The sequence below is a fragment of the Notamacropus eugenii genome, chromosome 1 (assembly GCF_028372415.1).
Source record: "Notamacropus eugenii isolate mMacEug1 chromosome 1, mMacEug1.pri_v2, whole genome shotgun sequence".
NCBI classification, from domain to species: Eukaryota; Metazoa; Chordata; class Mammalia; order Diprotodontia; family Macropodidae; genus Notamacropus; species Notamacropus eugenii.
In genome coordinates this window covers 173,762,242-173,789,964 of record NC_092872.1, presented here as the reverse complement: position 1 = coordinate 173,789,964, position 27,723 = coordinate 173,762,242, and the positions used below count along the sequence as shown (strand labels likewise).

Sequence of the window (27,723 nt, the reverse complement as noted above, 5' to 3'; positions counted from 1 at the left end):
TCTTTTTTTGTATCCAGGAAGATATTAGCTAAGTACCATTTAAAAGTGCTGGGCAAAAGTGTGAAAAAGTTTATTATCCATACCAACCCACCTCAATGCAACTCTCTTTTCAGGAGGTATAAGAGAGTTCTTTCTTCTTTTCCCCCACCTCAAACCCACCCCCTAATTGCCTGCTGGCTTTTTCTGATGCCAGGATGACATAAAGCATAGTTCATCTGAGTAGAGAACTTAATTCCCTCTAAAGAGAGTCTTCAATCTCCTTCTTCCCCTTCACCCTTGTCTTCAATCTAAACTAACTGATCCTTTTCACTATTTCTTTAGGGACCCCCTAGCAGGGTCCTATGATCTCTCACACAGTTATTATCAAGAGGATACTGAAGGCCCCAAATGTCACTCAACTTCTGACAAAGTCATCCTCACCCAACTTTTCGGTCTTCTTTGTACTCAAAACCTCAGTCAACTCGTGGCATAATTTGGTGTGCAAGACTTACCCAAGGACGTGATCATCACAAGGAGATAGAAACACAGACTCAAAAGGAAAGCAATTTAGGAACCCCAGGTTCTCATTGCCCTACTAGTCAGCCAAAAAGAGGTCTCACTTCTTTCTTACTCTTTCCTTCCAGTAAACACAGTTCAGCGGCTTTGCAATAATGGACCCGTCTAAACACCAGCCCAGAGGATCTGGATCTCCCTGTTTTTATGAGCTGCCTACCTGCAGCCTTAGGGTGGGAGGAATATATATATTTTTTTTCTCCTCAAGGTCACTGACAGTAACTATTGCCTTTCTACTCCCACAGATAAATTGCTTTGCCTCCTCAGTCATGGTAATAGTATCACAAATCTAAGTCCTATGCCCCCTCAATCTCCAGAGAAGGGATGGTTATATATTTCTCCACATAAACCTTGTAGGGGATGGGGAAGTGAGGTAGGTTGGGGAACCAGTTTACGTGTGAAAAAGATTCCCATTTCTTGCCACTGCCCATCCATCTCCTTCTCCTAAGACAACAGCATGGCATCTGTAAAAGTGATTTAGGAGCGTCTCCCATGTTCTCTACCTTTTCTTTTAGGTGCTTTTCATTTCTTCCCCACTGCTGACATGCTAAGGAATACCAATCATGTCCAATGTCCTCTTTGCGTTTTCAGTAATCTATTTGGAGCCATAAACCACAGGTTTCTTACCTTGTTCTCTTTCTATGTTGTCTCCAGTTGAGGAACAGCTTTCTCTCCTAGAGGCTTCTCCTACTTCCACATTTTAGGCTTCTTGGTTCAAACATTTTCCCCCTACTTTGTAGCATTTTATTTTTTCCAATTACATGTAAAGACAGTTTTCAACATTCACTTTTATAAGATTTTGAGTTTCAAATTTTTTTCTCCCTCCCTCCTCAAGACAGCAAGCAATCCAATAGAGGTTTTACATGTGAAATCATAGGAGACATATTTCCAAATTAGACATGTTGCAAAAGAAGAATCAACAAAAGAGGAAAACCACAAGAAAGAAAAAAGTGAAAATAATCTGCTTCGATCTGTGTTCAGACTCCATAGTTCTTTCTCTGGAAGTGGACAGTATTTTCCATCATGAATCTTTTGGAATTGTCTAAAATCATTACATTGCTGAGCAGAACCAGGTTTATCAAAGTTGGTCATTGAACAAGGTTGACTTTTACTGCGTACAGCGCTCTCCTGGGTCTGTTCACGTCATTCAGCCCAAGCCTTTTCAAGTTTTTCTGAAGTCCACCTGCTCATCCTTTCTTCTAGCACAGTAGTATTCTGTTACATTCATATGCCACAACTTGTTCAGTCATTCCCCAATTGATAGGCATCTCCTCAATTTACAATTCTTTGCCACTACAAAAAGAGCTAGTATAAATATTTTTGTACAGGTGAGTCCTTTCCCCATTTTTATAATCTTTTTGGGATATAGCCCTAGAAGAGATACTGCTGGGTCAAAGGGCATATGTAGCTTTATAGCCCTTTGAGCATAGTTCCAAATTGCTCTCCAGATGGTTGGATCAGTTCACAACTCCACCAGCAATGCATTAACGTCCAAGTTTTCCCACATTTTCTCCAACACTTATCATTTTCCTTTTCTGTCATATTAGCCAGTCTGATAGGTACGAAGTGGTACTTCAGAGTCATTTTAATTTGCATTTTTCTAATCAATAGTGATTTAGAGCATTTTTATATGACTATAGATAGTTATAATTTCTCCATCTGAAAACTTTGGCCCAAGCTTCTTACAGTAAGGTTGATAAAGGGAATGTCAATCATTTCAATGATGATTTGAAATCTCTTCTAGGTTTAAGCCCCTGGCAACCTTCCTCCTAGGTGACTTTGGAATGTTGTTCTGTTGCTGTGGCAGATCCATACCCACATGAAGGAAATATATTTTTCTTGTCTTCAGTCCTGGTGCCACCAAATAGGCCAATATGGTGGGACATTGGAGGTATAAGGGTTATCAGCTTAATCCCACCTTTCTTCTGCTTTCCTAGGAGTTCCTTTCTATTGTCCCAGGACTAAGCCCACCTCATTGTCAGATCAGAAAATTATAGATACCACCTTCTGAAGCACAAGAATAGGAAAGGCTGAGAAGTCTCTCATTGGCAAAGGACTCTGGCCTGTCTGAGTTTCAGTGTTCTTTGCTTGTCTGGTGGCACACTCCACTCATCTTGACCTCAAGCTCACCTCTTTTTCTAGTCTTTCAGGCTGGCATTTAGCTAGGTGAATAAGTCTATCGACTTCCCTGATGATCTGGAGAGAAGTACTCTGCTAACAAGTTTTGGAAATACTTATTTAGTGTTCTTTTTTTTTTAATTCCCATAGATCTGCCTCCTCCCAATCTGAAATATTGACAGACTTCATCAATGTATGTAAATCCGGGTTTCTCTACCTGCTTTACATTCAACATTGAAGGTACAGTAGTTCTTTTTTTGCAAAAATATCCAACCATAAAGATCAACCCCTCATTAAAAGGCTTCCTTTTTTCCCAGCATAGGCATCATCCAATCAAATCCATTGTTTCCATTTTTCCTATGAAAACACCATCTGTGTCCAATCAATGGGAAAAGACCAAGACTGAGTCCAAAAGACCAGATGACTCTAATGCTCTTTCTTGCTTCTGTCTCTTTAAAAAAGGAAGAGGTATAATTGTTGACTCAGGAAGCACCAGAGAAAGAATTGTGGAAGGCCTTGTGAGAGGCTGTGATTATATAATGATCCCTACAATCAATGCTTGTCCCTGCAGTTACTGGTCTAAGCTTAGCACTCCATTCACTAAATTATCCAAGTGAAAAGAAAATGTGGAGACGACACCATGATATGCTGGGTGTTACTAGTGTGAGAACCTCATGATCTCCAATACGGGCACACCCAAGAAAATAGACAAGATGTTGTCAAGAACACAGCCATTTCTGGCCTTGTGACAGAATCATCAATCACCTCTTCAGAAATTCTTATGATTGATGAATCAGGTAACTTGTAGTATAGCTCATTGCACAGGGTCACATAGGGGAACATGAATGAAACATAAGAAAAGTCACCCAGGAACCACAAACTTCCAGAGCTATACTGCTCTGCTAAAAAGATTCCTCATTTCTCTTCTTTACCCACCTTCTAATACACATACCACTGCAGCTACAAATATGTAAAAAGAGTGTGTGTGTGTGTGTGTGTGTGTGTGTGTGTGTGTGTGTGTGGAGAGAGAGAGAGAGAGAGAGAGAGAGTAAAAAAGAGAGAGAGAGTGAAAGAGAGAGAGAAAAAATTCTATATATCTCTATATAAAACATCTTTGGTAATTTTCTAAAATGTACTATTAAATATTTGTGACTATGTAGAAAAGAATGTGGTGATCACTATGAGTGAAATGGATTCACTAAAAATAAATTATGCCAAATTAACCCAATTTCTTCGTTATAATAAAATTGATCAGCAAATCAAGGTAATTCCATAGACATAACATGCCTTGATTCTAGGATAACATTTGATTAAAGTCTATTTTGATGCTTTTGCAATAAGATGTTATGATTTGAATTAGTATAAAAGTTTTGTACATATTCAACAGGTACTGATTAATGAATTCTTGTCAACTTGGAAGAATATTTCTAGCAAAGTGCCATAGAGTTCTGACCTTTTATTGATGACTTAGATAAACATGTAAAAGACATACTAACAAAATTTTCAGATGAGAGAACAATTTCTACAATAACAACAATATTGTAAAGACAACTTAGAAAATATTTAGGAACACTAATCAACACAATGATCAACCACAATTCTAAAGAACTCATGATGAAATATACTAACCACCTCCTGATAGAGAGTTAATGGACTCAGACTTTTTTTTTTTGAGATGGCCAATGTAGGAATTTGTTTTGCTTGATTATAAATGTTTGTAACAGTGGTTTTGTTTTCCTTTGCTTCCTCAATGTGGGAGAAAAAAGAAGGAGGGAAAGACTCTAGACCTCAAAATAAAATAAAATTGAATTTAAAAAAAATTTTCAGATGACAGAGTTAGAAAAGGGAGCTATGTGAGAGATATTTAAATCAAAATTCAAAATCATTAACACACTAGAAATGACAAAACAAAATTAATGAGAATAAACGCAAAATCCTCTATTTGGGTTCAAAAACTAAAATATGCAAATATAGAAAGAGGATATTTGGCTTGACAACAGTTTATATGAAAAAGCTCTGGAGATACACATTGTGAATGTGTGCCAATAATGTGATTTAGCTGTTGAGCAAATTAATGTCAGCTTAGGGATCATTAATATCAATATACTGTCCAGATCACATGAGCCAACATTACCATTATGCTTTGTGATAGTTAGAATATGGAGTCATAGCATGTTACAATTGGTGCCTCTAGGGAATGATTAAGATGGTGAATGGTCTGGAAGCCAATGCAGATGAGGAATAGTTGAAGAAAACAAGCCAATTTGTCCTGTAGAAGAGAACACCAAGGAAATGCACATGACAGTCTTTAAGAATTTGAAGGCCACCATAATGAGAAAAGAGAGCAGACCTTGGATTGATGAGTCAGGTTCTGAGGGGGAAGATTTCAGCTCAACATAAGAAATGACTTTCTAACAATCAGAATTGTCCAATAGTGGAATGAACTATTGCAAGATCCTTTTCAGCTGGGGAACAAATATATTATGTGAGATGTCATAGAGAGGATTCCCACATCAAGTGTGGAGTTGAATTAGATAAGATTCCTCCCAACTGCAAGATTTAGGATTCTGATACTGCAGATGTGGTATTCCTCATGCTGTCTCCTTGACCTATCCACAAGGCTGTCTACGCTTAATATGCTTACCGTGGATGGACCTGAAGCTTTGTTTTATCTTCTTCTCTTTACAACATCCCTTCATATATCTTATTCCCTTTATATCTCCTTCCAACATTACCCAGTGTAGCCTTGTTTTGGTTGTCACTTTAGTTAATCACAAAATCTCAAGGTTGAAAAGATAATTTGTGACAACATAGGTCAGGTGTGCTGACACACACCTGGCTCATACATACATACAGACCTACATTTGAAAGGTGTTAGCAACAATACAAGGTGGAATAGACCTTATGGGGTAGTATTCTAATGTGAGTCTTAGTAGTGAGCACAACCCAATTAAGACCATACATCAAAGCCTCCATTCATATCAAGCAAGTATTTAAATTAGCTCTTCACTAGCGTGAAGAGCTAGTGGGTTCTAGTAAGACTGGTCCCACTTTGGAGACAATTCCATTGTGTGTTACAAAAGCCTAGGAAAGTGAAGTGATTGTTGCCTTCAAGAAGCTTGTAGAAGCGTAGCCATGGTGGTTTGAAGTCTACTCTTCCAATTCTCCCTAGTCTTATTGTACATGGACCTGGAAATACTTTTGGAAGGGCAGTTAGTAAAGAGCATCTATGTGTCTTTGAGGCTCTTATACCGTCCACAGTCAGATCAAACTTGAAACTCAAAATTAAGACTCCGAGAGAGGAAATGATTTTCCCATCATAGAAGTAGTATGTAAGAGAACTGGCATTTGAACCCTTGACACCATACTATGGTGGCCTCCTCTCAGAATGGCTATTGTACTTATAGTAAGGACCACACAATTTAGGACTAAATTATTCCATAATTCCTTCTGATATTACTTTTTTCTCCTGGTCAGCACAAACGTATCTTTGCATCCTTAACAGTGCCTAGCATGATACTAGATATATGTTTGTCACTTAATAAACACTTATTGATTAGTTGACATAGAAGACCATGGGAAACTGATGTGTGAATGGTAGAATCCACATGCCACATGGCTCTGGGGTTGCTCTGATGTGTCCTCTGTTCAAGGATGATGTAATTTCACTATGCATGAGGGAGGTAGTTTTCCTCATAAAACAAATCCACTCGTTTATGGGGGTGGAAGAGAAGTGATGATGGATGGTCCAGCTCCCACATGTAACTTCTCACTGACTGCTCATCATGGGAATAATGCAGACTGAACTGAGGACTCTTCAGAACACCAAAGTGAAAGCTCTATGTACCTAAAAATAAGCCTAGGAATACTGTAAGTATTTAATGAATATTGGTTGAAATGAAACAAATGTTACAGAATCATAAAATGCAATCTTAGAGTTTGAAGGGAACTTAGAGGTCATTTTGTCCAACATGTATTTATTTAGAGAGTAATTCGTTCTCTATCATCCACTAGAATTGATCATTCACCCTTAAAAACTTTGAAGGGGGAAGACACACTACTTTCTGAGGCAACTTATTTTACTTTTTTTTTTTGTTGTTCAGTCATTTTTCAATTATGTCTGACTCTGTGACCCCTTTTAGGGGTTTTCTTGGCAAAGATACTGGAGTAATTTGCCATTTCTTTCCCCAGCTCATTTTACAGATGAGGAAACTGAGGCAAACAAGGTGAAGTGACTTGCCCAGGGTTATGTAGCTAGTAAGTTTCTGAGGTCACATTCGAACTCAGAGAGAGTCTTCAGATTCCAAATCCAGTGTTCTATCCGCTGTGCCACCTACCTAACTAATTAGTACCTAACTAATTGTTAGGATTCCTTTTCTTTACATAAAGTCTAAAATAGTTTATATTTCAACCTTCCCCCACCCTCTCAAGTCTTCCCTTCTTCATGTTCTGTGAAGACATGTCTTCATGTCTTCACTCTTTTTTCAAATAGCATAATTTCCAGGCATCTCATCATCCTGGTCCCCATCTTCTGAACATTTAAGAACTGAACACAATGCTTCCTTGCTAGGTAATCTTCTATGGGGAAGAATACTCCTAGTTGCTCTCAGTCCCCTTTCCATCACAGTCCTTCAAAGACAGTCACAGCATCCTTTCATTTTAGGGGCTAAATCTCCACAGTTCCCTTAACTATCCTTCAAATGCCATAGTCAGCCAACCTGATCGCTTTCCTTTGGATATCCTCCAGCTTTTCACATCCTTTTTCAATGGCATGGGACTTCAAAGTGAAGAGATAAATCTTTACACTCTATTCATCTTCCTATGGGGTTTACTGGAAGCATACAGATCAGTTCAGTGAAAACACTCAGTCATGCAGGAAAGGTACAGAAATTCATGTACCAATTCTACTTTACTGTGCCTCACTGAGTACCTCACTTTGTCTCAAGGAAATGAAATTGCACACATAACTGCACGCAGAGAGTCAGGCCTTTCCAGATATAGCAGCACCATTGGAGGGCCAATGACTGTTAGGGGCAGTATGGTTTAAACTGGAAGAGGGAAAACCTGGAAACCTTTACAAGTATGGTTACCTCGCTGGTTTCTCATAACTTTTTTTTTTCATCCTCTTTTCTAATCCTTGCCATAATGGTTAACTCTTTAGTAGAAGAGGGGAGAGGGATATTTTTCAGAAATGAAGATAAAAACAGAAGATTTCAATAACAATTAGAGCAAAAGAAGAAATAAACCACTTATTCACAAATGGAAACGAACATAAAACAGACATGGGGCAAGAAAATCTCTAGTACCTTTGAAAACACTCATCATGAGTAAGTAAGATAAAGCTAAAAACAGAAGTTTATAGAATTCTTTTTGAGTTACAAGAGGTATCCATGGATAGTCATTTCCATTTTTATCTACTATATAGCTTCCATCTCTGGGGAAGAAATCAAGTAAAATATCAAATGTGTATCAAAGATGGTGCCCAGATTGGAACACTGTCCTTCCTACATGGGCTGACCAGGACAGAATGCTTCATAGAGAAACTATCACTTCTTTTTTATTCTAATCACTGTATTTCTCTTGATACAGCCTAGAAATGAGATTTTTTTTGGCTGTCCTGTGACACAGCTGACTCATTTTTTAGTTTACAGGCCACTAAAACTCATGGATCATTTTCAAACTGTTTTCTAGTCATACCTCCCTCATTGGACTTAGGCCAAAGCCTGGTGCAGTAATTACTTCATTAGAGTAGAAGCCAGGAGACTTAGTACCAGCCTTAGCTCTTCCAGTTATAAACAATGAGAACTTTAGGAAATTCATCTCACTCGCTTGAGCTTCAATTTCTTCATCTATAAAATAGGGAAAATAATTTCTTCTCTTCTCACATCCAATGGCTGTGTTCTGGATCAAATGTGATCCTGAGTTTGAAAGAACTTTGTAAACTGTGAAGTGATGTGTAAATGTGAACTCTGTGTTATTCTTTTTGCTACCTCATAATTGTAGTGATCAAAAAAATGATATAACATATACAAAAGTGGTTAAAAGTCATAAAGTGCCTTACAATCCAAAGGTTATATGGTGATTGTTCCTGCCCCTGGGATTGATCATAATTCAGGATGTCTTGAATTTTAAAATGGATGTTACAAAATTCTCCCCAGCAGATTTTATATTTATATCTATACACACATATACATATATCTACATATCCACATACATGTATGTGTATATACATACATAAATATGTATTTATATGTATACATACACATATACATATAAACATATATTTATGTATATACATACATAAATATATGTTTATATGTATACATACACATATACATATAAACATATATATCAGGATTAATTCTTATTAAATTTCATTTTTAAAATAAATATAATTTATTTATAAATCATTTTTTTATTTTATATAAATATATATTGTATATGTTATTTATATATATAAATTTATAAATAAATTATGTATTACATAATGTCACAACTCAGATATAATAGTTATATAACATATATGTTATATATATGTAACAGATAAAATAAGTTATAATAGAATGTCATAACTCCAGAAGGGTTAAAAAATCCCCTAAATAAATCCAGGGATAAATATTTCAAGAATAGTTTTTGCTTTGAATTGAAGTGTTGTAGAAGGAAAGTCATTGGACTTTGAGTAATAAGACCTGGGTTCAAGTTCTGGTTCACCACTAGGTGATTATGGGCATGTGACTCCCCCTTTCTGAACATGTTTCCTCCCCTTCAAAAATACCTTTAAAAGTAGAGGGAAGACAATAATGCCTGTACTATCTACCTCAGAGAGTAGTGATAAAAAAAAAATTCTTATTAAACTGAAATGCCCATGGAAATGTGAACTGCTATTGATTGGTATGTGCTAAGGATGATTAAAATGAGTTGCTGTTACATAAAGCTAATTCAAAACAGATGTGGCATGTTTTGTAAGTGAACAGACTGGTTAATGTGCCAGCTGCCAATTTGTTTGGAGTTTGTTCTTTAATGTTCCTTGGCTCTTGAGTCCTCATACAATTTCTTAATTTTTTTCTCTCCTATAGCTCTTGCTGCTCTGCCTGGTTTTCCTTAGGCTTCAGAGTCAGCCACATTTGTGGAGCATTTTCAAATCAAATTGGCCTGTTTTCTAGGCAGGTGGGTTTCCCCCAGTTTTCCAGCACTAGTATCACAGGATATATATTTCCTTTCATTCACCGCCAAAAGAATAAACTACCAGCCCTTACCTATTACCTCTGAAGTTTAATTTTAGAGATCTGGGAAGACTCACACACACACACACACACACACACACACACACACGCACACACACACACACACACACACACTGCTGCCACCACCAAAAAATAAAAATATCTATTTTGCACTGTCAGTAAAATTCCATGTGTTTTAGATTCTGTGAGCTACAAAGATGAGTTTTAAAATAGGAGAATCAGGAGAGGTAGCATGATGTGAAAAATTATATGAACTGATCCAAAATGAAGTAAATAGAAACCAAAGGACAATGGATACAATTATTACAATATCAATGGGGAGGGGGAGAAAAAAACAAAAGGAAAAGAAACCGAATGGTGTGTAATTATAAGGACCAAGTTTGGTCACAAATGATAAAAGGGAGAATCCATCTCCTTTTCTCTCTGCAAAGGTGAGAGCTGAGGCATGTCATGTGTAGATATACTGTAAGACTCAATTGCTATGTTGGTTAGTTTTGCTGAACTAACTTTGTTCTTCTCTATTTTTCTCCTGTTGTTATAAGGAATGGCTCTCTGAGTAGGTAAGGAGGAGGAATATGAAAAATGAAAGGGGTATAAATACAAAAGACTTTTTTTAAGGAGAGGTAACATGATATGTCAGGAAGAATATTAGTTTGAGAATCAGAAAACCTAGGTTCAGGTACTAGCTCTATCTGTCACTTGACAGCTATGGGACCTCGGAAAAGAGACTTACACTTCTGTTTTCTCATCTATAAAGTGAAGGAGTTAGATTAGAGGACATCTAACGTTCTTTTTAGGCGGCTAGGTGGTGCAGACGGTAGTACACCGAGACTGGAATCAGGGAGATTTATCTTCCTGAGTTCAAATCTGGCCTCAGTGAGTATCTGGGTGATCCTGGGAAAGCCTCTTAACCCTGTCTGCCTCAGTTCCTCATCTGTAAAATGAGCCAGAGAAAGAACTAGCAAATCATTCCTGTATCTTTGCCAAGAAAATCCCACGTGGGGTTACGAAGAATCAGACAGGATTGAACAACAACCAAAAGGTTCCTTCGAGGCTTGATTTGCAATGATTTTAAGAGTCACTGGAGAACCATGAAGGATGAGCAGGGAAGTTTTATCATCTTTTTGTGAATTAGTTTTATCCCCACCTCCTCTAGCCAGGATCTGTTGCACTGAGAAAGTGGTAGTTTGCCTTGGGAGGAAAAGTGGCTGAGCAGGTTTGTGTCATGGAACATTTTAGAGAAGGACAAGACTGAGTGAGGAGCCACTGTAAGGAACTTTGTAAGAGAAGGAGAGGAGGTTAAAGATATAGAGAAAGGGGCACTGAGAAACATGAGAGGGTACAAAATAGGAGGGGAAAGGGCACCACTATTTTTAAACTTGACCTAGATCTGCTAAAGAAGATTTACAATTAATCTATTTGTTATGCTGAAGGATGAAATCAATTTTGAGTCCAGGACACTGAAGTAAAATAAAGGACATGTGAATTAGGAGGCAGAACCAGGAGGCTTGGTGGATAGAGACGGGACCTGGAATCAGGAAGATTTATGTTTACATCCAGTCTCAGACCCTTACTAGCTGTGTGACTCTGAACAAGTCACTTCACCTCTGTTTGCCTTAATCTTCCAGAGAAGGAAATGGCAAACCACTTCAGTATCTTTGCCAAACAAAACAAAACAAAACAAAATCATGGATGGTGTGGTCCATGGTATCACAAAGAGTTGGGCATGGATGAACAGCAGCATACAAGTGAATAAGTTAGGGCTAAAAGGGGGAAGCGAATGAGCACTTTTATAGCACTCTACGTTCCGACACTGTGCTAAGTATCTCATTTGATCCTCACAGCAACGCTATAAGGTAGGCACTATTATTATCCCCTTTAGACAGCTGAAGAAAATGAGGCAGAGGTCAAGTGATTTGCCTAGGGTCACACAGTCAGAGGCCAGATTTGAACTCAGGTGTTCCAGATTCCAGGCCCAAAATGCTTTATTCAATGCTACCTAGCTGCCTCAAAAACACTCAGTCCCACCTACATACAGTCATGGTTTTGGTCACGAATGTGTGGTGAGACTTATGCCTGAGTCCCTATCACCTATAGCAGGTATCATGAATAAAAAATAATATATAAAACCCAATGGATAAAAAATTTTATTTGAGACAGTGTGGTACAATAGAATAATAGATTTAAAGCTGGAAGACCCAGGTTTGAGTCTCAACTCTGTGACTTATTAGCTATGATGTAACTTTGGCAAGTAACATTACATCTCTGAGCCTCCATTTTCTCATCTGTAAAATGGGTATTAACACATGAACTTAACTGCTTCACAGGGTCATGAGGTAAATGCTTTATAAGCCTTACAGTACCATGACAACGCAAAATTATCCTCTCTGATTCAATAGCTTTCCATTAGATTCTATCTCCTGTTTAATGTGCCAAGGTGATAGAATTCACTTTCCATTTCAAGGTGACTGAAATGCCAAACAATTGGGACAATCTCCCTAGTCCAGCAGAACATTTTTAGTATTTTAAGGATCCAAAGAGGCCAGGCTGCCTAGAGGATCCCCCTGCTCCTGCCCCGTGGCAAAGCACATAATGTCTCAGGAAAGTCTCTAAGTATAACTAGAGGTTATGGATCGGTATTGGGAGTTTCCACATTGGGAGCTCTTTATGTAAATAAAATCACAGGTTCAGAAAAAAGAAGGTGGGTGGGGGTGGGTGGGTGGAGGTGACAGATGTGAGGTTGGAGTCAATTCCAAGTTGAAAACCTAAGAATAAAAAATTCCCTCTGTTGATACAGCTTGAAACATTTTGAGGTTTGACTTCATACTTCCTGGGGAACCTCTCCTCTCCACCTTTAGCCTTACAGAGCTGCCTCCCTACCCTTCTCTCAGACTGCCCAGTCCCCTTAGAGGGACTCCCCTCCTATCCCTGCTCTCCCCTAAAGTGTTCCATGGCACAAGATGACCCATCCTTTTTCCCTCCCAATAACGCTAAATATGCTTGTTTTTGTTTTTCCTGTTGGCTTTAGAGGATAGCCTCAGTGATTCCCTGATCTTTAGAGGTGCTGACTGCTAGGTCAGTGCTTCATTTGGATCCAAAGTGCATTTCCATCTACCAATCCAGCATGTATTGGGAGTAATGATTTAATCCTTTGGGGCCCTGCCAAATATATGGCATAGTAGAATGGTTTTATCTTGGCTGATTCCATAGTTCCTTTTCCTTTAGTTTTCTTATTAGGCATTTATAGGAGAGAGAGAGAAAGTGAGAGTGAGAGAGAGAGAGAGAGAGAGAGAGAGAGAGAGAGAGAGAGAGAGAGAGAGAGAGAGAGAGCAATCTCCACATTTTTCAATCCAGATGTTATTTTGAAAGGAGAGTAGCCATGGCACCACTGGAGGACAGTGAATCCTATGTCTCTTCATCCTGAGCTTCACTGTGAATATACCCTGAACTTGAAATGGAATAAACTGGTGCTTTGTGCTGGCAGCAAGAAGGTAGTGAGTCAGTTAATTAAGCATATGAGAGTGACTTGACTGACATTTGAAAAGGGAAAAGAAGTCTGTGTTTCTGTTAAATCTGCTGTAGTCCATAAGAGGTGACTAAAACTGGCTCTAATAAAACCTTTATGATACTGGGGACTTTGGTCCCCTAGCTGGCACTCTGGCTGCCCCCCTCCCTAAATAAATGGAAACAAGTTAGATTTCTTCATCTAATAACTTTCTTGCCAGACTGACTTCAAAATCAGGTGGGTTTAAAAAGGAATTTCCACCCACACAATGAACTTGCCCTCTACTAGACAGACGGATCCCATTCTGCCCAGTGGGCAGAGGCCCTACATTTATGACTGTCATTTCCAGTATCAAATAACCAGCCACACTCTCCCAATCCCATAGTGCATTTGTGGGCATATACAAGTCACAGGAAAAATCAGGCTGCGTTTGAATAAAGGGCTTCATTGTTCCGGCTGCTGGTTTTTTTCATTGTCAGCCCCTCTAACTTCCTTCACAGATTATTCCAAACTTTTTACTTTAACTTTCATATAATCCCATGATGCCAATATTGAGCCTCATTCACAACCACCAAATAAAAGAGCAGATTGTTACAAAACATGTTTAAAGTAGGATCAGGCCAAGCCATTAAAAAACTATTGAAGTTTGTCTTTGATACCCTCCCCCCTCCCCCTTCAGTGCTGTCGTTGCTGTATACCTACACCCCCACCCCCACCCCACCAGCTTTGTTCTTCTAACCTGTGTTTTATTTCCTTGGACTATGTGATCCACAAACATCCTATCAAAGAATCCACGCATAAGGTGTTAATAGTTCATGATAGCTTAATGTCCTATCCCATCAGAAATGTTGGCATCTTAATAGAGAACTCTAAGAAACAAAACCCCAGAGACTGACTTTCTTAAGGGAATTGCCTAATTCACTGAAGTTGGTGGGGAAGATCTTTTATGGTCATAAGGCTTGAATCCTCAGATCATAATATGTGAGTAGTAGCTATCTGCCTCTTTCCCATGAATCTGACTGGTGAGAGTGAAAAGAGTTTTCCTTATGTAGTTGGGTCTTGTTCTAGTCAGGCAGACTCTTTAAACCCAGCCAATGCCTGTTTACTTTAAAGACCCTATTGTGGATCACATCAATGAATCTTAGGTATTCTGGGTAATAAAAAACCTTCCTTCTTGGCTGCCACTTTCATTCTAATAATATGTAAGTAGAGGATATCTCCTGAGTGGCTGCTACTGTCCTCACTGGGAACTCTACTTCAGGGTGAGCAAGCTGCATAGAACTGCCCTCTCCAGAGAGTTCCTCTCTGCCTCCTTCTTTTTACTCACTTTTGACCTTCCTATCAAATATGTCCACCAGAGACCAGGGTCAGAGTTTTACCCCCTAAGAAAATAAGAAAAATACATTCTAATTCTAAGTAACTGGGAAATTGAGTACTGACAAGAGTGAAAAGTAAAAAGTTTTCTAAATTTTTAGTGCCATCAAAGAGTTGGCCATCTGAGGCAGCTATGAAGTTGGCGCTGTTAAGGTATTGTTAGTAAAGGGAAGGCACTGATGTCTTAACCTAGAAAGGCAGAGTTACTGAAGCAAAGTCATGAATGAATGAGTGACTTGGATCAGTAAAACTGTCCCTCATTATTTGTTTAATGAATAGATAAATGAACAAGCTTCAGAAGAAGGGGACTAAGTATCCAGAGACACAGATATTAACTTCTGTCAATTAGTTTAAAAGTTAAAAGATAGAAAAAAAAAATTCTTAAATTTTAACCCTTTGAGAAATTAATTCATTGAAGTTTTAAAAGATATTTTAGCTGACTCATTAAAAATTGAAAATTAAAGGAATACATGATTTACTGTTGCAACTGGATAACTGAAGTTAATTCACAAATTTAGATGAAATTCAAACTAGTTGATGCTGTTACCACTTACTAGAAGTTCTAGGGGAAAATCTAGGTAGGAAAGAAGTTGAAACTATTGACAAAGAGGAAGCTTGGAGAATTACATATGGATTTCATTATTCAAGCTCCCCTTGCCCTAAGTATAAATGAGAGCTGCCATCTTTCTGTATGTAGCTGTTAGTTTATCCCTGGAGAATTTCCAAAAAAGAAAAGACAGACCTCTTATTCCTAAGGCATCTGAAGGTTGTGACCTATCTGAATCAACTAGCTATTAAGGGTCAGGATTTGAATTCTGGTCTCTTGACTTCAATTCCCTGCACTATCCCCTAAGCCTTCACTCCCTCTTAGAGATTTTGCTTGGAAAATTTTTAATTTTAATCCAAGTTTACTTTCCTAGACCACCCAGAAATCTTTCTCCACTGTGAGCTGGCATTTACTCAGAAAACATAAATTATCCAGTTGCAGCTGTAAATCAAAAAGATTTCAACTTTTAATTAATAAATCAACTAGAAATAACCTTGAACTGAAATTTAGCATATCTTTCATTTATTAATGTAAGCATCAAATATTATTCTATATGCTTTGATTTGCTAAAGGGTTTCATGCAGCATAATGCTGGCAAATATTTAACAACCAACTTTCCAAAAATATGACATACTTTTAAGTTTGGTCTACCTTATTAACATTTGCTCTATTACTTTAATAAACCAAGTCCTGATTTGTATTGTTTCCAAGGTATAAATGCCCACACTGAAAATTTAACCATCAGCTCTCAAGAGCCAGTATGAACTGACTCTAGTACATCCCTGAATCCATGATATACACAAAAGATTAAGATGCCCTAATTTGAGGGCAAAGAGGAGCAGGCCCTGGACAGAGCCATGGTGGATCTTCATACACAGATGACAGGACATGAATGATAAATATGAAGAGGGGATGAAGAAAATTGAATTCAGAAGGGAAGAAGATAACCACAAGACAATGTCATCAGTGCTCAGGGGAAGGAAGAAGAATGTGTAGAGAAGGATGGAGGGAGTCTATAGTATATATAGTACAGTATATAATGCTTCACAGAAGTCAAGAAGGATTAAAGACTGAAAAAGGTCATTGGAGTTAACAATAAAGTCAGGCACTCAGCCAATAAACATTTCTTCAGTACCTACCATGTTCCAGACACTGTGATAAGCACTAGAAATACAAATAAAGACTAAAAAAATGTCAGTCTAATGGGGTAAACAACATGCAAATAGCTATGTACAAACAAGATATAGTAGAGAGGATAAACTGGAGATAACCAATAGAGGAAAGCCACTAGAATTAAGAGGGATCCTGAAAGACATCCTGTAGAAAGTGGTCTTTCTCCTTTAGGAATCAAGGCCAAGGAAACTAGGAAGCCAAGATGAAGACAGAGAGCAAAACATGCTTGGGAGAAAGTCAGTGGAAATGCATAGAAATGGGAGAGGAACAATAAGGAGCCCAGAGTCACTGGTGGTTGGAAGTATGGAAAGAGTTGGGACAATGGAGATGGAAGAAAGGGGAGGATGCTGGAAGGCAGGTTACAAAGAGTATTGAGAATTTTATGTTTTATCTTGAAAGTGATAGAGAGTTACTGGAGTTTACTGAATGGGGATGAGAGATTGACATGGGCAGACCTTCATTTCAGGATGACTGCTTTGGTGGTTGAATACAGGTAGCTCATGATGGAGACTAACCAAGAGGCTGTTGCAATAGACCAGGCTTGATGTTCTATGGTCCTATACCAGAATGGTAGCAATGTCAGAGAAGAGAAAGGGGCATGTACAAGAGAAGTTACAAAGATAAAAGAGAGGCCTTGAGAAAAGATTTGATATGGGAAAGAGGGGTGAGAGTGAGTAGTCAAGGATGACATGAGGTTTTGAGCCTTGGTCAATTGAAAGATAGCAATACCTTTGAAAGTAATAGGGAAGTCAGACAAAATAAAGGTTTTGGGGTGGTAGGAGGAATAATCAGACAAGTTTGGGACATGCTGAGTTTAAGATGTCTAGAAGACATTCAGTAAAAGAGATCACCGCTGACTTTGAGGAACAGTTTCAGTCTATTGATGGAAATGTTGTAGGGGGTTGAAAAATGAATGGGAGCCCAAAAAAGTGAAAGCAAGAAGTAAAGAAAGTTCTCCCACCCCACCCCAGTTCAAGAATTTGGTTGTGAAAAGGAGGAAAGTTATACTAGGATCATATGAGGATACTAGAATCAAGTGGAGTTTATTAAAGTTAGGAGAAATCTTAGCATCCTTGTAGGAAACAGGGAAAGAGTTAAGGAGGTTAAAAAGTAAGGAGAGAAGGGAAATACCCAAAGGAAAAAGCTGTCTGAGGAGATGGGAAGGAACATTAAGTAGAGGGTTTGTTTTTGGCAAGAAGAGTCACCTCACCCTCTGAACCTAGAGCAATAGTGTAGAAGATGGGGTATGATTTGGAGGTTATTGGAAATGCAAAATTAGGGATAGAAGGAAGAATGCCACAGATAGCTTTGACCTTTTCACTGAAGTATGAGTCCAGAGCCTCTGCTAAGTGAGGGGAGAGGTAGTGATATAGATAACTGGATCAGAAGAGAAGCTCAAAACAGCAACTGTGAGGAATCAATCAAGGTACTAATTCAAAATGATTATATCAAAGCTGGGCTTGTGTAACGAGTTGGCAGTAGATCTAGCCAATATGGTTGTGTGTTTTCCTCCAGAAGCATTAGAGCCAGAGAGGAGAAGTTAGATGGTGGGAGTAATCTAAGTAACATCGTGGGGAGGAGGGAAAGAAGGGGTGGTGTCTGGAAAAAGATGATTCAGCAAGTCAATGGAGCAAAGAATTCACAATGATGACAGTGTGAACTTGAACTGGTTAACTAAAGAGTCAAGAGTTTAAAAGAGAGAAAGGTCTGGGACAAGTCAGGGAGGAATTAAGTCTCTGGAGCTATAGTGAGGATAGATCCTGTGTTTAGGAAGAGTGAGACAGAAAAAGCTGACAGAACAGGACATCATGTTGGGATGTAGAAATTTCTGTATTATGGACTACGGAGATGGATCACATGTGGGTGAGGAGGATACTAAGGGTATGACCCTCCCTGAATGGGGTTGCCATGGAGTGATAGTACAGATTCTAAGAACTGAAATGGTTAATAAACTGGAAGGCAAGAGTCTTTGAGGAGACATCAACATGTAAGCAAAATTCCACAAGTATAAGAGAGATAGTGGGAAGGACTGTGAACCAAGTACAGAACTCCCCAAGAAAGGAGGGAAAATACCCTGGGATGTAGATAGGGAACAACTACTAAGATCTGAAGGCATTAAAAGTCAAAGAAGGAGAGAGGCTAGGGAGTGAAAGGTGTTAAAGGGAGAGCCTGAAAGGGTCACTGACAAACAAGAAACATTTCTACAGTTCCTTCTGTCCCAATGTGCCAAAGAGCCATGAGAGAAGGTATATTCAGTACTGGAGAGGGCATCAAGGCATGGAGCGTCTTCAGGAGAGATACAGAAGTCTGTGAGTCCAAGGAGATGGGTGGAGCATGAAGGGAAGAGGCCTAAGGTGAATGACAATAAATTAACTTTACAATTTCTTCCAGCCTTAAGGTTGTAGAATTTTATAGAAATTTAGATCTGGAAATGACTTTTGAAATGCTATAATCAAAGCCCCTCATTTTACAGATTAGGAAACTGAGGCACTACTATGTTACATGAATTGTCTATGACCATACAGGTAACTTGTAATATGAAACTTTTCCTTAACAAATAAAAGCAGGCAGAAGGGAGGGAAAAGACCCGTACATAACCTCCCTCTATCAATGTAGATCAGTATTTTTTTTGCAACTTCTAGTCTCAGAAAGTTGCCTAATCCCAGATCCACACAGTTTAGGAAGTGCTGAAGGGGTCAATAGTGGAAAAAAGTTAAAGAACTAGGCACTAGAGAACTGAGAGGCTAAGTGACCTTACATATCAATAGCTGGAAATGAATGAATCCAGGTTTTCCTGGCTTCCAGACTACTTTCTCTTCACTAAGCCACTATTATTTTCTGCTTTCAGTCGGAAAAAAAAGGAATTCTCCAGTTGTTTTTTTTTTTTTAAATCAAACTTTCAATACTCTCCAAGAGAAATGGCAAGAAGGAAAGTTAGCTATCATCAGTAACATTGCCATCAAATCAAATCAGTAAGGATTTTTTTAAAAAGAATTTTTGGAGGCAATCAGGGTTAAGTGCCTTCCTCAGGGTCACAGAGCTAGTAAGTGTCTGAGATCGAATTTGACCTGGGTTCCTTCTGACTCCAGGGCAGGTGTTCTATCCAGTGTGCCCCCTAACTGCCCCAATGAGAATTGCTTAAGTGTGCTTTGTGCCAGACATTGTGTTAAGGGCTGGAGATACAAAGTAAACCAAAGTCAAGGTCCATGCCCCTAGGGAGTCATTGTCATACGAAAACAGCTCAAGTTTACATAGCACTTCATGATTATGAGACAACCTTACACACACCACCTTATCTCATTTGAAAGGAAAAACAATACAAAGTATCAACTTTTTTTTCCTCAGTAAGTCCCATAAGTTTAAAAATATTTTTGATTTATATGTAACAACCTGCTTAAATTTATAAGTACTCATCAATATATTAAAATATATTTTGCATCTTGTCAGTAGTTTTACAATGATCTTAATGAATTCCATGATATTCAGTTAAGCACCTACTGTGTGTCAGACACTTTTCTTAGTACTGGAGACACAAAGAAAAAATTAAAACCATTCCTGTCCAGCAAGGATCCAGGTTTGATCATAACCTTCATATATTGTCAAGGCTATCGAGACATAGTGTTTCCTTGAAGCAATCAGTCAGCCAGCAGTCCTTAACAAGGACCTTGATTCAGTAACGATATTGTTCCTCATTGCTGTAATCAATCATGGATTCCTAGAACTGGAAAGAATTGTAGAGGCTGCCTCCAAATAAGGAACAGGGATTAGATTTATATGACTTGGTTCCACAGAGACAGACTTGGGCATTATGAGAGGAAAACTTCCTAATAATTAGAAGCTGCCTGAAAGTGGAATATGGAGGTAGTAGACTCCACTCCCCTGGAGGTAAGTAAGTAGAGTCTGGATGACCTTTTGTTAGGGAAATGACTGAGAGGCTTCCTGCTCGAATGTAGGTTGGAGTAGGTGATCTAGGAGCCTTCACACTCTGAGGTTCTACAAGGTCACCTACTCTGGGTCTTTATCAGATGGACAAAGCACAACGTCCCCTATAATCGGTCATCCAGTCACAGCTCATCCCTGGAGTATCAGGAAACTTACTCCCTCATAAGCAATCCATTATACCATAGGATGATTGTCCTTAAATTCCTCCCTATATTGAGCCCAATTCTGCAGCCCTAAGATTTCTATGCATTGGTCAGAGTTCCTCCTCTGCAGTTAAGCAGGGTAAGTCCCTGATCTCTATTCCACCTAATAAATATTAATCTCTTTTATGTTCATCCACTTAAAAATGTATTTTTTTCAGACAGAACATCTGGATCCCTGATTTTTTTTTCAAATAAACTAGCCCAGAGGTTAAGATTTTGGTCTCTAAACCACCTAATGTATATATTAATCCCTCTTATATTCATCCATAAAATAGATGTATTTTTTTCTTTCAAACATCTGAATCCTTGATTTCTTTTTTTTTTTTTTTTAAGAAACTAACCCAGAGGTTTTAAAGCTCAGAAATCTCACTGATGTTTTGTTGGGGCTGACAGGCATTGGACATACCTTAATAAAGCATTTTCGCCTGGGGTTCTTGCCACGGTCATTCATTGGTGTGTGGAGCTGTGCAGCCTTGGAGCCCAGAGCTAGATCAGGAATGCCTGGCTCTGCTTCTGATGTGTCTGCCAGTTGCCCAGGGCAGTGGAAAGCTCCCTCGTGGGCATAGTCTGCAGCTATCTCAAAGGGGTCCGTGCATTTCTCATCAGGACTTGATCCATCATCACTGCTCTTGGCATGGCAGAGAATCAGGGACCGGGAAATGGAACGAAACTTTTTGGATTTCCTGCTCTTCCCCGTACTGCTCTGATGCTCCATCTTCAGCGAGGAAGTGATGCTGCCCCTTTTCCTTTGCTGCTCCCACTGATTTGGCACAGACGAGGAGACTGCTTGATTGGGTTTTTCAGAAGCCTCATAAGGTCCTGGAAGAAAAAGGAAGGAAAAAAAAGGAGTGGTTAGTTGCTACTAACTAACACAATCGTTGGAAAATCCTGAGCAAACCAAATAAACAGAGCCTCCTCTGGACAGCAGCAGCCACATGGTGCCTCATGACTTAGACTGCTCCACTTCACTCTAGTGCTGGACTCTGAGCTCCCTAACCAACCCCTGCATCCTTCCTTGCTGCTATTTTGGGCTGGCTGGGACATCTGAGCAAATGTCTCTGGGTGTTACCATACCTTCTGGCTCACAGACACAGTATGAGTAAGCCCCCAATGGACAAGATGGCATAGAATCATAGTCCTGAATCATTAAATGCTAGAACTAGAACAGACTTTGTCAGGGGCACAGTGGCAGAACCCTGTAATCAAATTTGGGAGGTGTGGATTCTGGTCCTGGATATGATACTTGGTTCTGTGACATAAGGCAAGGCAATCTACCTCTCTGGGGCCCAGTTTCCTCATCTATAAAATTAGTTCTAGACTAGATCAAAGATGCTCAACCTAAGGTCCATGGACCCCTAAGGAGTCCTTGTAGGGATTTCAAGGGATATATGAATTTGAATAGTAAAAATTATATCTTTACTTCAATAGAATTGATTTCCAATGTAATCCTATGTGTTTCAGTTTATACGCTTAAAAACATTCTGAGAAGGGGTCCATAGGTTTCATCAAATTGCCAAAGGGGTCCATGAAACAAAAATGGGAAAAAACACCTGGCCTGGGTGTTAGACCAAAGGCCCTTACAATTCCAACATTCTCTTAAATCTAGTTCACTACTTTTATTTGTTTTAATAAGGAAACAGATCCAGAAAGCTTTCGCCCAAGGTCATATAGTCATTTAAAAGACCAAGAATCAGAATTTTAGAGATGGAACAAGTAATCTTAAAGACCACCTCAAAGTCAAACCACCTCATTTTACATTTTGGGAAACTAGTGCCCAGGGAAGTTGAATGGCAGAGTACAGGATTTAAATTCGTATCTCCTGAATTTATACCCTTAAGGGGGCTGTGACTTGACCCCAAATGGGGTGTGATCAACCAATCAAAGAAGGGGAAGACTGGCCTCATCCCACCATCCCCACCATATTCAACACACCTGTACCTACCATTTTCTGATTACAGAACAATACTCTCAATTATATCCCTCTCTTCATCTGCACACACTGAAAACATCCAATTTTTCCTTCCCTGTGCCATGCTCCTCAGAGCAGTTATAATCAGAGATAGGTGGAAACCAGCAAGTAGAAGCAGATTGTTAAATTTTCAGAGCATGCATTTGTACCTCAGAAATTCATAAATCCTACAAGTTACAAGTATGAGCTACTGTTGATTTACAGAATTAAATAATGGGGGAAAATGTTAATAATTTACATTTTTAAGTATGTCTTAAAGACAAATATATGTGTGTGTATCTGAAAGCTGGTTATTAAGTTTTTACCAACATATCCCTAGTTAAAAACTAATCCCAACTTAGTTATGTAAGTATACAACCCCCAACTGCACCCCAGAATATCCACAAGGGTTTTGTTTTTATTTGGTTTTTACTGACAAGGATGTATAGTCCCTTTTGAAATTACTTTTTGCATACTTTGTATCTATTTCTTTTTGTGCATATTATATCCTCCCCACTCTTTCCTGCCCTAGAAAAATATAAGCTCCCAGAGGACAGGGATTTTTTTCATTTTTTTTGTCTTTGTATTTTGGAGATCTACCTAGCATAGTGCAATGCACATAGTAGGTGCTTAGTAAATGTGAGTTGGAATGAATTGAATGGAATTTTACTTTACTGAGGAAATTCAGTTTAATTTACTTAAATGAGGGAAAGAATAACGAGGGAATCACTAAGACTTTTTCTAGAGAAACAACTGATCTGAGACCAAGCCACATAATGAAAATTACATTTCTAACACAACAATAGTCATGAAATGTTATTGTTGGACAAAAAAAGATGTCCTCAGATTATTCGCCATTTACCAATATTGGTCATGAAGCTGAGAGAATAAAATACATTTTATGTATTTAGTAAAGAAGTGGTAGACTGTGGTGGCAGAATGTTACCTACACTGCCAGACAGCCATCACTTTCTACTATTTTTCCTTGTCATAAGGAAGAGTCTAATAGGGAGGAATATAATGGGAAATGACCATCATATTTTAAAAAAAAAAGTAAACTGAGGAATTTATCTGTGTTCATGTCACCCCTCCCTCCCTGACCCCCCCAATAATGTAAGCACCTTGAAGGATTGTTTGGCTTTTGGCTTTATATTCCCCAGCACCTGGAACAATAGTTCCTGGTACGTAGTAGGTACTTAACAATCACTTGTTGAATGGAATCAAAAATTGTTCATTAGATGAACCTTTTTGGGCTGGTAAGGTGAGTTGGCAAGTATATCTCACCTTAGGCAGTTAGGTGGCTCTTGTGGATAGAGTTGCTGGACCTGCAGTCAGGAAGAAACAAGTTCAAATCCAGCTTCAGACACTTATTAGCTGCATGGCCCTGGGTAAATCCCTTAACCTCTGTCTGCCTCAGTTTCCTCAACTATAAAAATGAAGACAATAATAGCACCAACATCCCAGGGTGGTTGTGAGGGTCAAATGAGAGCACATTTTTTAAGTGTTTAACATAACATAATAAGTGCTTAATAAATGTTTGCTCCCTCCTTACCCCCTCTCCTGCTCCACCCCACCTCTCCCCAGAAGTGTCTAACGCTGAAATTCTTCAGTCCGCTGGAGGTTGTCCTCCTCCTTTCTTTGTCCTAGAAAGGAAAAATTTCCCTGGTATCCAAAAGTCCTTTGGGAAAGACGTAATGAATGGTTCCAAATATTACCATCTTTCCTTATCTTCTCCACAAAAACCAGAAGAATATCTTATCTAAACTTTGTATCTCTCTCAGCCCAAGAACAGATATCTCCACACAATTGGCCTTTGATGGGTGTTTGTTAAATGGGGGAAAAGTATAATAACATACATGTGAAAAATTTTTGTCGGTGGAAACAGCATTGCTTATGCATAGCCACGCACAAATACAAACACAGAGGTCTGCCAACATTGCCATTATAAATAAATAAACAAACAAACAAATAAATAAACAAAGGAATGAATAAATAAATCAGATGAAGTCATGCTCCCAAACACTGAAATTATACAACCTTCAGGTCTTCCTATTACCTCTTTTGCTTGGGCAACTTTGAAGCCAGCTACCCACAGCAGGAGGTACAAGAGTCCTTGTAAATGACTGCAGAGAATCTAATTCACTAGGTCGGCAAAACAGCTAAAACATTAGCCAACGCTCCTGATTGTTCTTTGCCATCAACCCTGGATAAAATCAAACAATTTCTCCGTACCTCAGTTTCCTCACCTGTTGACCCAAAATAACAATACTGCCATCCTAAGAATACCTTACATCGCTTCAAGATGCTGAAGTCACAAAGTGCTGTCATATGTGGATTTTCATTCAGTCCTTACCCCAAGTCTCTAATGTAGAGGGGGACAATATTTGTGATCTAATTGTTACAGGGAATTCTTGGGTGAGTTTCACTAGCGGAAATCAGTACCTTCTCCACACCTTAGAATCACTTTAGAGCACAGCTTTGCCCAAGGTCACACAGCTACCCTGGGTCAAAGGTTGGACTTGAACCCAGGTCTTCCTGACCTTAAGCTTGGCTGTCTATCCTTTACCACCCTTCGTCTCTAGTAGACAGTGCAAGTATTGTTGTCTCCACTTTACAGATGGGGCAAATGAAGCTCAGATAAATGAAATGGCTTACTTACACAAAGATCCCCCTGCTAACTAGCTGTGGAGCCTGCACAGAAAGCCAGGTTTTCAGACGCCAAGGCCAGCTAGGACTCATTTTCCTAAGGCTTGCAATGAGGCATTTACAAAAACAAAACACTGAGTTTAATTCTTCCCTCTCTGTAACAGGGAGAGCAGGAAGTAATAAAGCTGTGGAGTCCAGCCCTAGTGTGGAGGGGGTGGGAAAGACAGGATGATGCCTCAAGGATGGGGAAACCTATTCTTCTGTTGCTCTCTGGAGTTTGTAGCCGCATCAAGTGAATGCTAAGAGGAGGAGGTGACGAGGGGTAAAGCCAGAGAGCACAGCACTCTAGGAACATTTACCACTGGTGTTCTTCAGCTTCTCTAAGAAATTCCTAAGTAAATTTTCTCCACACTGCTTTACAGCATGAAGAAAAGTCTTTCTCTGCCTGCCTACTGCAGAGCTGACAGTGGGGCTGCAGCAGCAGCAGTCAAGTGACTCTCCAGGGTCCTCAGTTATTAGCCAGACTGCTAAAGGGAATTAGGAGACAAGACTGGACAGGAGGAGGCGGAGGAAAAGGAGGAAGAGGAGGAAGAGGAGTTGGAGGAGGAAAGTTCTTCTCCCCTCTGCAGCTTAAGACAGTAAGTTGTTTTATCTGCTTCCTCTGAAAGGAAGAACTCTAGCCAATAGAAAAGCAGCTTATAAAGATGAAAGGTCCCTCGTGACTCTAGGGAGGCTGCGGTGCAGTTTGGCCTGAGGGATGCATCTGAAGTCAGAAGATCTTGGTTTGGTTCCAGGCTCAGCCTAGCCTCTAACTGCCAGAGGGACCATGGGCAAGTTCCATAAACTCTCAAGATCCCTGATTCTCCATGTTTAAAATAAGACTAGATCAATCAATCAGGCAGGCATTTATTAAGCTCTTGCTATGGAGCACTGTGCTAAGCATGGGTATACAAAAAAAACAGAAGGGGAAGCTTGGCTTCAGGAAGCTTACATTCTAACGAAGGAGACATTAGATACTTACATGGCTAAACTCAAGATGCGTACACAGTAAATAGAAGGTAACTAAGTACTCTTCCCCCTAGGGTGCTTGCCTCTGCTGTGTTCCTATAAATATGGTGCTACCCTAGGGCAGGACAGGAGAATAAAGGTGTCTTTTGCTTTATGTACAATTGGGACACACCTGTTCATTGCTGAGTTAGAGCTTTGCTGGCTGGGGTGGCACATCCTTCTTTGTAACTGAGGTTCCAGATGCTGGACACTCACAGCAAATGCCTCCATGAAAACAAACGTCAAAGATGATTTGAACAAAGCTCAAAATCTAAAGCTAAGCAAAAGCTGGAGAAATGGGTCAACACAGGATGATTTTCAGGCTTGGGAAAAGTTAGTCCTATGAGGCTCAGTTAATCACAGTGATAAACAGGATATGCAGCAAATCCTTTTCCCTCTGGCCTGGTAGTTAGTAACCATGGGGGAAAACTTTCTGAGAATGTATACTGTCCCAGAGTCTCTTCTGGAGAATGCCTTGAGATATAGTAAGTAACTTATAGACTTGATCTTCAGCTTTTCTGGGTTGTAACTGATTGTCCCTGGAGCTAGGGCCCCCATTGACTCCTGGGAGGAATGAACAAGAGAACATGATAGCCAAAGGACACTAGGAGGGACCAGGGGCAAGATGAATCACTGAAGACACCATAAAGGCCTCCGAAGGAACAAGATCACCACTCGGAGCTGACTCCCAGCCCAAGTTCCATGAGGTTTTCTTTATTTCTTGATTCAATTGTGGCATCCTAGTGGTGGGATAGAAGCCACAAAACTCTCAGGGATACAGAAACTGAACAGGAAAATGGGAGGAGCACATGGTTTTGCATGTTACAAGAAAGTAGAAACAGCTGTCAAAGCTGCCCAGATAGCATTAGATGACAGAAGATCAATTGATTCCAGGGTGCTCAGAGAATGCCAAACATGTCACAAAGAGTGCTAATTCAGAGGAGCCCGTGATGGAAAAGAGCAACAGAGAAGTGCAGATGGGAAAAGCCAATGTCAAGAGTGGCCAACTCAGGACAGCGAGAAGAAATATCGGATCAAATCATAGCCATTAGGAGACTATTAGATAAGCACATGAATGATCAAGAAGAACAAGGCAAGTACAGCATGATGGGAGAAGAAAAATGCCCCCCCCCAAAAAAGGCAAGAGGATAGAGTTTGTATACTATAGGTCAAGCAGTTTGACTTCCATTCCTGCAAAATCCTAAAAATTAGACAATTTGTGAGCATTTGGAAGTGGATGTGGTGATCACTAATAGTCAACATGGTTTCATTCAGAACAGGTGATGTCATACTATATTTATTTCCTTTTTGACACAGAAATTGTCAGACTGGTAGATCAGAGAAGTAAAACAGACATTGTGTTCTCATATTTTATCTGTTATCAGCGGGCTAGACAAGCCAGCCCACCTAAATCAGCAGGGTAT

General features: G+C 39.4%; 1 protein-coding gene across 1 annotated transcript in view; it reads right to left on the bottom strand.

Annotated features, from left to right (window-relative positions):
• The window catches only part of IL16 (interleukin 16), a 172,427-nt gene that overhangs the window by 92,001 nt on the left and 52,703 nt on the right, over window positions 1–27,723 (bottom strand). Inside the window, exon 2 of the mRNA XM_072619270.1 lies at window positions 21,065–21,477. Within this exon, the coding sequence (XP_072475371.1) occupies window positions 21,065–21,477 (413 nt within the window). The remainder of the gene's footprint in view (window positions 1–21,064; window positions 21,478–27,723) is intronic.